At 43.1% G+C, this 11,046-nt stretch overlaps 1 protein-coding gene across 3 annotated transcripts; it reads left to right on the top strand.

Annotated features, from left to right (window-relative positions):
* The first annotated feature begins 674 nt into the window (after positions 1-674).
* Positions 675-9,475, top strand: ccdc66 (coiled-coil domain containing 66). Of its 3 annotated transcripts, none has more exons than XM_084023030.1 (21): positions 675-819; positions 1,895-1,953; positions 2,201-2,223; positions 2,397-2,645; positions 2,720-2,969; positions 3,051-3,183; positions 3,305-3,399; positions 3,857-3,909; positions 4,272-4,364; positions 4,518-4,652; positions 5,030-5,271; positions 5,516-5,600; positions 5,684-5,842; positions 5,935-6,013; positions 6,223-6,303; positions 6,613-6,868; positions 7,235-7,457; positions 7,582-7,634; positions 7,761-7,942; positions 8,109-8,236; positions 8,724-9,475. In XM_084023030.1, the coding sequence occupies exons 1-21, from the start codon at positions 809-811 to the stop codon at positions 8,826-8,828; spliced, it is 2,694 nt and encodes an 897-aa protein (XP_083879156.1). In that variant the 5' UTR covers positions 675-808; the 3' UTR covers positions 8,829-9,475. The 3 variants fall into 3 exon arrangements, with proteins under 3 accessions (XP_083879156.1, XP_083879157.1, XP_083879155.1); XM_084023031.1 differs by having other exon boundaries at positions 2,394-2,645; positions 6,619-6,868; XM_084023029.1 differs by having other exon boundaries at positions 2,394-2,645.
* Positions 9,476-11,046: the final 1,571 nt, after the last annotated feature.

Genomic DNA, 11,046 nt, shown 5'->3' with positions numbered 1-11,046 from the left:
CCTCATCGACCTCTTCCTCCTATTTCTCCTCTTTTTCAGCCGGTTCAGGGACTTTGTTATCCACATTTGAGGCTTTCTGAATTTTGTGTAGCAATAAATTAAGAACCAACATTTTTTTTTTAAATTATAGACTTGCTTTTATGTGATGTCGTTTGACTTTTTTTTATTTTATTTATTTATATTTGTATTGTTTACTTATCTTATCTCTGCTAATGTGTATCTGGCCATATTTATATCTGCTGTCAAAAGCAATTTGCAAACTGTTGTTTTTAAAGGTGTTACTTTATTATATTACAATCTATATGATTTGCATTGTATATTACTTTACCATTAACTTGCAATATACATTGTGAAATTATTTGTGACTGTGTGTGTGTTTGTACATGTATCTAATACATATATACTACAATACATATATATATATATAAATATAGTGATATAATACATTAAATACAATATAAATAATGTAGTAATAATGTAATGTGATGTAAAAAAAATATAAGTATTTGGAAAAATGGCTCCATCACAGTGTGTTCCCAGCCAACGTGAATGCAACACCGTCCAACGGAAACTTTAAAATGGAGACGTTTGATTGGCCTTTCATTTTGCATCGAAAAAAGAATTGGCCAATTGGGCGAGTCATTATTTGTCGTTGTCAGCAACCAGCGTACACAATTCATAGACCAGGAACTAGCAGCGGTAACTGGCATAGCGGTCATTCCCGTTTGAAACAAGTCCGTTTCTGTCGTCATAAAAAATAGGGTTGCCGGTAAACGTGCCGCCGTCTCGGTAGCCGGTTTCTGTCAACATGAACCTCGGGTGAGTTAGTTTCTCAAAATCAGCCGCTAGCTAGCATCTAGCCAAGCTAGCTAGCTAGCCTGAAGTGTTGACGATTGTGTCGCAGTGAAATGCAGCGGATTTTTTTTAAATAGTTTGGGTTCAAACAGACGCGCTGTCAAACTTGTATAACAGGAGTCGTTGCTGTGGTCCAGACTTAAATCCGCAGAGCTTCCCCCCCTTCGTTGTGGTTGTAATTGACAAGAGATCGATTCAAAATCAGTCCAACAATAACAACCAAATACATGACAAAGGCACCCTGAGTGTCTATAGAAGGCTTATAGGTGGGAAGTAACGAAGTATAAATATTTAATTACTGTACTCAAGTAGAATGTTCAGGTATCTGTACTTTACTTGAGTATGTGAGACACTTTTACTCCTTACATTTCAAAACAAATATCTGTACTTTATACTCCTCACATTTTCAAAACAGCCTCGTTACTTCAGTTTTAAAGCATTTGAGGGGAATTATGGATTTTCTTATTAATATGACGCGAGTTTCAGTTAGCCTTGCAAAACAAAACAGCCAGTATAAATGTCCTTCATAGGGATACTTTTTACTTGGGTGAAGAAGTTCAATCAGTACTTCTACCATTTAGAAGTCTTTTTGAACATGAGTTTCTGTACTTCTACTTGAGTAGAGAATGTATGCACTTTTGACATCTCTGGATTTTCTGCAATGAGATAGTTTGGTTGTTCAAATAATCGTCTAAACCCTAAAAAAAAATAAAAAAAACACTTGCTGCATACTCGAATGTGATGGGTGCTTCGACGGAAAGGACCATTTGAATAAAAATGACAAATCTCCGACACACCGTCATACTTATTTGCTGTCATATTTAATAAGTTATGCCATTTTTATATCTGATGAAGGTTGAACTGGCTGAAATGTTGTAAATGAATACATATTGCGGCCATTGAAAGACTGTATGATGTGAGCTTCCAGTTACTGCTGGGTCCAGCACTATCATCATATTTTGATAAAAACACAAGACAGCCGAAAACATCATTACTATTACTAATATTCAGCTATTTTATTTGCCTCGTTTGTGAACAGAGACGGCCTGCTGTTTGAACTTGAAAATGGAAAACCCAAGTTGATCTTACTCAGACATGGTGAGACCTTTTTGCTTTTATAATCTGTAGTTTTACAGGCAGATTCACTCACTTATTTGCCTTTCTTCATTTCATAATAATAAAATATTAATGCAGGTAAAGTATTATAAAATTGTTAATTTTTTTAATGGTTTGTATTCACGTCCAGAGGGATCAGAAGACGTTTGCATTGCCTTATTTCAGACCCACAGAGTGAATGTGTGTGATATTCATGGCTCCTGACCATCACACCTCTCTTCCATTGTAGGTGTTGAGAAGAATCCAGCAAAGGTAGGACTCATTCTTATGGGTTCACTCATCAAAGCCCCTGGGCTTCAGCACACTTTTGTCCACATATTACAGTATACAGCACAGATTTATGTTTAAGATCAACAATAATGCAGGAAGGAGAAAATCTTCTCTGGTTTTGTCTGATCTGATTTAATTCAACTCAACCCCAGCAGCCGTCCTTCAAGCACAGAGCAGCTAACATCCTGAGCTCCAGGCAGCCATCCTGTGTGGAGGAGGCACAGGGAGAGGAGCGTCCAGCCCGGCAGCAGACGGGGAGGCATGGAGAAACCAAGAGCAAGGCAGGAGCAGCAGCCGCCTCCTTTAACCCCAACACCACCACTACAGGGAGGAGGAGCGCCGCTCTAACATCATCCAGAGCACATGAGCGTCTCAAAGTCGGCAGCGGCAAAGCTGCAGCCAAGGTAAGCATTGGGCTGCGTGCAGTAACTTTGCTTCCCACTTGACAGTGTGATTATCAACTCTTTGTGTACTGAAGGTGAAGTCTGACAGACCCAAACGTCACACTACCGTTGGCTCCCTGAGAGCCAATGGGAACACAGGACAGCCTCAGAACAGCGGGACACAAGCCAGTGAAAAGGAGGGACCAAAAGGCACGCTGGCCACTGGGGACACAGCATTGAAGGACAGCGTGGCGTGTCTGACCAACCAGCAGTTACAGTGGATCCTCCAGGCAGTCCAGACCTCCAGCAATGGCCAACACCCACCAGAGGACCCCAGCACCCAGGGTACTGATAGTGGTGGTGGTGGTATTAACAGTGATAGCCTCTACAGCACAGAGTCATTTTCAATGTTGTTTTCCCTTTTAGGAAATCAAACTGACAAAATTTCTGGTTCCTCAATGAATGATGGAGGAGGAGGAGAGGAAGGAAAAGAGATGAAGGAGGAAGACAGAGGAGGAGGAGCAGATACAACTGGAAGATCAAACGATAAAGACAACAGGTGAGGAGCCCCCTTGAACAGGCATTTAGACGACCCCCGGAAACTTTCCTATCAGCGAGGTCAAGCTTGTTTTTCAAATTATGGTTATGGTTCAAAGCAGAATGTTGGTGCTGTTGTTCAGGTCGTCCGGATTTCCGTTCAGCTGGCTGGAGGAGCGGCAGTCAGACAGCAGGGCGGCCATCAACGCCAAGAAGGCTCAGTGGAGGAGAGAACTTGGTATGCGCGCACAAGTTCTCGGTGGCGAAGCACAGAGAATTTAAGCACCTAGTTTTGGATTTAGTGCACAAACATCAATCACAAAAGTTAAAAACCTTGTAATTTTGCATTAAATATTCATTTTTATCTGCATTCCTCCCACTCGTTTAAAGTGGGTGGTGCACCAATCAAGATGTAGCCGCATTTGAGTAAGAATCTGATGACAGTTGATGAGTTGTTCACTGTCAATCAAGTCTAATCAAACCACAGCCATACGGTCCTGATTGATTGTACTTTTGAGCATCAAACTCTCAAAGATGCTTTTCAAACTTTACTTTACTTACTTAGTCATGATCATTGAATGCTAAAGATAAGTACTTTGATTTGAAGCCAGGGTTCCACAACTAAATACCATTGATTCTTTTTTTTAAATGGTTGGGTGCAGAACTTTATTAAACTAAAGGTTTGTGTGTGTTAGATGAGCAAGTGGCCCTGAAGCAGCAGCAGCGATCGTCTCCTGGCAGACTCCAGGTATGGCAGATATATTTTACCTTCAATCTATAGTGTCACTTTGTTTTTGTCACTGTGGAAAAAAAAGAAGAATGCAGCTTTGTTTACACCTAACAGCAAACTGTTCATCACACTGAAATGTGGCACTGATAAGTTTGATCTCAACCCCACCAAAATGTCAGAAACAATTAAAGAAAAAAAATCCCCTGGATTTCCTTGAAATGTTTTTAGTAACAACTTGCAAGAAATTGATAGTATAAGTCAATTTTGTGCAAATTTCTTATCTAGATCTTGGTAATGTTAGCAAAAGAAATGCACTTTTCTGATGGATTTGGTCTAAATCAATGTTATCTGAAGATCTGTGTGTGTGTTGTGCGTTTCAGGCCGAGGAGGACACAGAGAGTGTGTTCTCAGCTCTGAGCTCCGTCAGCCACAAAGATCAGCCTTCAGCCATCAGATCCAGCCTCAGACTCGGGGTAAATATGGACTGTGAACTGAAAGTCTTTGTCTCTGAGAAATTGGCAGCCAATGTTCTGCCTTTGGTTGCTATCGTAAGGCAACTATTAAAGCACATCAATGAGCAACACTGGGTGACGTGTTACATCGAAACAACTGTGTTGTCTGTGTAGGAAGTCACGCCGATAGAGGAGGTGCTGAATGTCGAGAGGAGGGAGGAGCAGAGGAGGCGCTGGCTGGAGGAGCTGGACCGACAGAGAGAGGAGACGAGTGAACGCAGGAGACAAGAGAAAGTGCTGCAGAGCCAGGTAGAGTAGAGACAGGTAGAGTAGAGATACAGGAGACACCAGCGACAGGTAGAGACCCAGCAGACACCAGAGACGGGTAGAGTAGAGACACCAGAGCCAGGTAGAGTAGAGACAGGTAGAGTAGAGATACAGGAGACACCAGAGACGGGTAGAGACCCAGAAGACACCAGAGACGGGTAGAGTAGAGACACCAGAGCCAAGTAGAGTAGAGACAGGTAGAGTAGAGATACAGGAGACACCAGAGACGGTTAGAGACCCAGCAGACACCAGAGACGGGTAGAGACCCAGCAGACACCAGAGACGGGTAGAGACCCAGCAGACACCAGAGACGGGTAGAGTAGAGCCGTGTGATGTTTCTTACATACTTTCTTCTGCAGACGGAGGACCACGAGCTCTGGGCCACACACTTTGACTCTCTACAGAGACGGCCTCCCGTCCAGACTGTAGCTCCACCAACTCCATCAGCTCCACCTCCAGCCCCGTCGAGCAGCTCTGAGCCAGGGGAGTGGGAGCCCTCGTCCAGCCTGTCCCTGGTTTGGGAGGCCACCAGCAGCTGTGGAGCAGAGAGTGTAGGGGGAGCCAGCATAGATAAAACCAGCGGATACCCGGCCAGAGCCAGGTAGGAGGGAGGGGGAGGTGTAGCAGGTCAATGAACAGCTCTGGAAAAGACACGTTTGCCAGTTTATGGATACGTGTAGACACAGGGCGATAAGACAATTTAATGTCACAATTATCCTGGCCAAAATAATGATATTCAATATATTCAGAAATGAGACATCAGCCGACAAATCGAGGATGTATTCAGAGGGGTGGAAACCAGATTTCTTTCTTTAGTGTCCTTTGTTGTCCTGTGTTTTGTCCAGCTATCTGAGGACTATGACTGCCCTGCTGGATCCCACCCAGATAGAAGAGAGAGAGAGGAGGAGGCTCAAACAGCTGGAGCAGCAGGTGGGAGGAGGAGAACAGGCAAAGCTTTTATTACTGACCTTCCTAAATATTTTAACCGATTCTCCCATCTCCTCCCCCCCCAGCGAGCGATCGAGGCCCAGGTGGAGGAGCGTCGGTGGCAGAGGGAGCGAGAGGAGGCGAGGAGGAGAGAGGAGGAGGAGGAGGAAGAGAGGAGGGTGGTGCTGGAGCAGGAGATGCTGGAGAGACGGTACAAGCTGGACATGATGAGGGAGAGGCAGAAGGTCAGGACGCAAAGGAGTCATTTTCTCCACGCATAAAGCGTTTTCTGATCGTTTGAGCCACAGTTGTATCAGCGTTTGAATTCTGTATGCAGTTGAGCCAACAGGCGGAGCCGCCGAAGAAAAGCCACGATGACGACGATGGAGGAGAACAGGAGGCGCAGGAGCCCATCGGTGAGCACAGCTTCTGCAGTAGTACTGCTGTACACATCCAAACAACTGCACTATGAATAAATTCACACCAGAAACATTCTCAGGGTGTGAAAGCTGGTGATGAAACACACATCCTTTACTGAGGTAGAAATGCCAGTGAAACAGTGTAAAACACAATTCCATGTACTGTACGGTTTTTAAATACTGTATGTGTGCATGTGTGTGTGCAGTTACCAAGCAAGGCGAGTGTTTGGAGGAACAGGAGGTCAGCGAGTCACCCTCCCCATACAGAGACATCGCTGTACAGACAGGTAACGCCACTATTAGTACTACTACTACTACAGCTACCACTACTACTATTCTAATTCGATCACAGCAACAGAATGTTGTCTTTACTTCACTGTCACACAATCTCGGACTGCGACCGGGAGAGGTTTACCTCACTTAGCAAGAAGCTTTTCCCCGAACATACGGAAACGCCGGGTCTGTGTTTTAAGATAGACTCACGTAAATCTTGGATGAGACAAACTTCGGCCTCATGTCACAGAAAGAGATGTGGTTTAATAAATGATGGCTTAATGTGAATGTGTGTGTGGGTGTGTGTGTGTGTGTGTGTGTAGAAGCAGCACCTTCCTCTCTCCTGATCAGAGTTCAGACTCCCGAGGTCTCTGCACAGTACCAGCCACCTCCTTCTCTGTCTGCTGCTCCTCCAAAGAGCAGGAACCCAGAGGTGAGAACAGGCAAGGAGAACGTCTGTCTGCCAGGAGGAAGAGGAGGAGGAAGAGGAGCTGGAATAGCTGGAGAACCACATGAGGCACTGCCCAAGACAGATAGGAGCAGGAGGGAAAAGAGGAGGCCGGAGTGGAACACACAGAGGTAGAAACACACAAGTCACTGTGAAGTTTCCCGATTGTTGCTACACCTGAATACAACAGACAGACAGACAGTATCCTTCTCTTCTCCAATGTTAAAATACTGATCACTATATTTCCTTGAAGAATGAAGATCAAACAGTGTACTTGTACCATCTTCCTCCAGCAGTATTTACTGACCCTCCTGTACCTGAACTTGTACCCAGTCTCCTCCAGTAGTATTTACTCTGACCCTCCTGTACCTGTACTTGTACCATTTTCCTCCAGCAGTATTTAATCTGAACCTCCTGTACCTGTACTTGTACCATGTTCCTCCAGTAGTATTTACTCTGACCCTCCTGTACATGTACTTGTACCCTGTCTCCTCCAGGACTGGCCATCAGTTTGTTCCAGCCTCTGAGCGTTACCCGGCCTCTCTGCAGAGAAACAGACAGGAGAGTCGACAGAGGAGGCAGGCTGAGCTCCTGGCTCTGCAGGAGAGAAACCATCTGTCCAGGACTGACCCTCCTCCTACTACTACTACTACTACAACTACTCAGCACCAGAAGCATCATCTCCGCTCCACACGGACCAGTACCAGTCCCACCAGGAGGGTAGGGGGCTTCTCGACAGCAGACTCTGTTCACACTGTAGACTTTCATACTGGATTCTGAAAAGATGCTTCTGTCTTAATTAAATTTCATGATGCAAACTAACAACTGACTGTTGTTGTTAAAGGTGGAGAGCGTTTCCAGAGGCCAAGGCATCGTACCAGCCATAAACACTGAAAGGTGTGCTGAACCCCAGATCCCCCTCCAGCAGTGATCTGTGGAGAGTCACAAGGAAGTAACTTAACTGAATCCAGTCAGCAGCACTCATTTTGTGAGCACGACTTCTCCTTTTGATGTCTCCTCCAGGGGGCGCTCTCCTCCCATCCCTGCTGTCAGACACAGAGGTGAGAGTCAGCAGACGCTGCCCTCCTCTGTCCCCACACCAGCCCTTCCGGTCCTGGAGTTCGTACCTTACGTCCGGACCGACGAAGTCTTCCGTCTGGATCCACTGGAGCCTGCTGACACCCCCCCACCACACACACACACAGGTTCGAGACCAACACACATGTAATAATATATTACAATACTGTAAAAAAAGCTGTGAACATTTAGAGTGGGCTCTCCAGCCATTTAAAAAATAATGGTTAGACAAACAGGGAGGCTTTAGGACGAACACTACATCACCATAACTAAACTATGCTTTCTCCTTGTCAGAGGCTCCTCAGAGCTCCTCAGCGTCTCCTCCTGCTCCCTCACATCGACACCTCTACCCTGAACCGCCTCGTAACACACAGACACACCGACAGCAGGAGATCCTCAGAGGCCTGGCCCAGCTACGGCAGGTAGCGCATTGATCCCCACATCACTGATTAGTTAAATTGGTGTCAATGAAAAGAAATATCGCTATTGTTACCGATGTATTTGTCAGGTTGTACTGTATATTCCTTTTAACCTGCAGCATGTAGCCGGATGTCAGCAGAGAGGACTAGAAACTGATTATGAGCTTGTTACTGGAAAATATAGTAAAAGTGGCTGCTTTTTATTTGGTGTTATGCTGCCTTCACATCGTATCGGAATTATGGTAAATAAGAGTTGCTGACTCAGAAATTGCACATGAACGCACTTTCAAACTCCACATGTCCAGTTCATTACAAGGCCTTCTGTTGCAAATTTGTAGTCTCCAAACTAAAGAGGAGATGACCCCGATAAGATCACTGTGACTTCATTGAGGTTATTTTATGACTAAGCTCCTCCTGATCACAACCAGGGATTCTAACGTGCATGAAAACACAAGCGTAGGTGTGCAAACCAGACTGTGTGCGTTTCCAGGGTTTACTACAAAAGCAGAGGGAGTTGGAGACGGAGCTGAATCCTCTACTGAAGCGCCACAATGACAACGAGCGCCGGCTGCCCTCGGCAACGCACCGCAAGTGACCTCTGACCCCTGATCCGTGTGTGCAACCCGTGTTCCTGAGTCGGCATGAAGAAAGTGACACTGCAGTGTTTAAACCAGCCAGCATGGAGAACGTTTGACAGAAACAGGCGCTCATTCATTTGTCCTTTTGAAAAATGTCTCTAAAAAGACTTATGAGTTCTCTCTCTCTCTCTCTCTCTCTCTCTCTCTCGTTCTCTCTCGTTCTCGCACGCACACGCACACACACACACACACACACACACACACACACACACACACACACACACACACACACACACACACACACACACACACACACACACACACACACACACACACACACACACACACACACACACTCACACACTCTCACTCCACACTCTCACTCTTTTGGTATTTTCACTGTTGAGAACGAGAAATGTTGCGAAATGCAAAGTACTTAAATCCGCTCCATCAGTTCTTGCATCAAGACCATCAGATAAACACGTTTTCTGAATTGGACTTGAGTTTATGTGGGAGTTATAGTAAAATTGAATGTGAAGGATGTATTTTAATATTCTGTTTTAAGAATGACTGTACCAGACAGGAGTCGAGTTTCACCTTTTCTTATTTCACAGCACTAAATCATTAATGAAAGATGATTCTTCAGCTTCCTGCTGGCGGAGGAGCTCCGTGTGTGTTCCTCCCTCTATGTTGTGAACTTTTTTTGGGCTTCATTTTTTGCAAATGAAATAAATGTCAAGTAATACGTTTTATCATAAACTGGCAAAGGCCTGATTTCTTTCCCCAGCTGACACCTACAGTGTTTTAAATAAAACAAGACAATATATATACTGTATATATATATAAATATATATTAATAAATTAATTTTTACATTTAAATAAAGAACCCTAAATAATCAAATCCTTTGTAAATAAAGTTTATATTTATTTATATATATATATATATATATATATATACATATTTATATATAGATATATATTTATATATACATTTTGTATATATATTCAAATATATATACATACATGTGTATATGGAGCTAGAACAGTCTCATAATTCACAAATGCACACAGAAATTCACAAATGCACACAGAAATTCACAAATGCACAAAAAAGATTTACAAATGTATTTGGGGATTTGTATATACATGTGACTCAAAACACAAATACATTTTCAATGCACACACAAATATGTTTCATTTCATATGTAAGTAAAAAATATTCACATATAAAAAACAAGATTCATAAACATATTTCCAATGCACACACAAATCTAAAAAAAAATCACAAATACATGAATGTTAAAGTATTTGCAATCTTCATCAAATACGCATTTGGGGCTTGTTACATTCATATATGAACTGTTGGACCTGTATTTACAAAGTGCTTTTAATTTGTAAACCTCCCTGCATTTGTGTGTGAAACTTTTGAGACTCCCCTGACGTGACTCTGATCCACAAATGCGTTTTTTATAAGAGGAGGTTGTCTGTAGCCAATCAGATGTCTCCCTCCTTTACAGCCAATCACGTGAGTGTCTCCCCCAAAAGTCTAAAACACAACTCCGCCCGCACCGGTTCATCTTCCCCAGAATGAGGGAATAAATTACTTCCATAAAATGCTTCTTTATAAAAGAAAAATAGATATTTATATGACTGTACACCTAATCTATACAGCATAAAGACAGGGAGCACAGGAAGAAGGGAAATTATCTCCAGAAATAAGGTCGATTCTGGCTCTAGCACCCATATCCCTCCAACGCAACGCACTCACGTGATTGGCTGTAAAGTAGGGAGACATCTGATTGGCTACAGACAACCTCCTCTTATAAAAAACGCATTTGTGGATCAGAGTCACGTCAGGGGAGTCTCAAAAGTTTCACACACAAATGCAGGGAGGTTTACAAATTAAAAGCACTTTGTAAATACAGGTCCAACAGTTCATATATGAATGTAACAAGCCCCAAATGCGTATTTGATGAAGATTGCAAATACTTTAACATTCATGTATTTGTGATTTTTTTTTAGATCTGTGTGTGCATTGGAAATATGTTTATGAATCTTGTTTTTTATATGTGAATATTTTTTACTTACATATGAAATGAAACATATTTGTGTGTGCATTGAAAATGTATTTGTGTTTTGAGTCACATGTATATACAAATCCCCAAATACATTTGTAAATCTTTTTTGTGCATTTGTGAATTTCTGTGTGCATTTGTGAATTTCTGTGTGCATTTG

The sequence above is a fragment of the Eutrigla gurnardus genome (genome assembly GCF_963514095.1).
Source record: "Eutrigla gurnardus genome assembly, chromosome: 2".
Lineage (NCBI taxonomy): Eukaryota > Metazoa > Chordata > Actinopteri > Perciformes > Triglidae > Eutrigla > Eutrigla gurnardus.
This window is presented reverse-complemented; position numbering and strand designations above follow the sequence as displayed.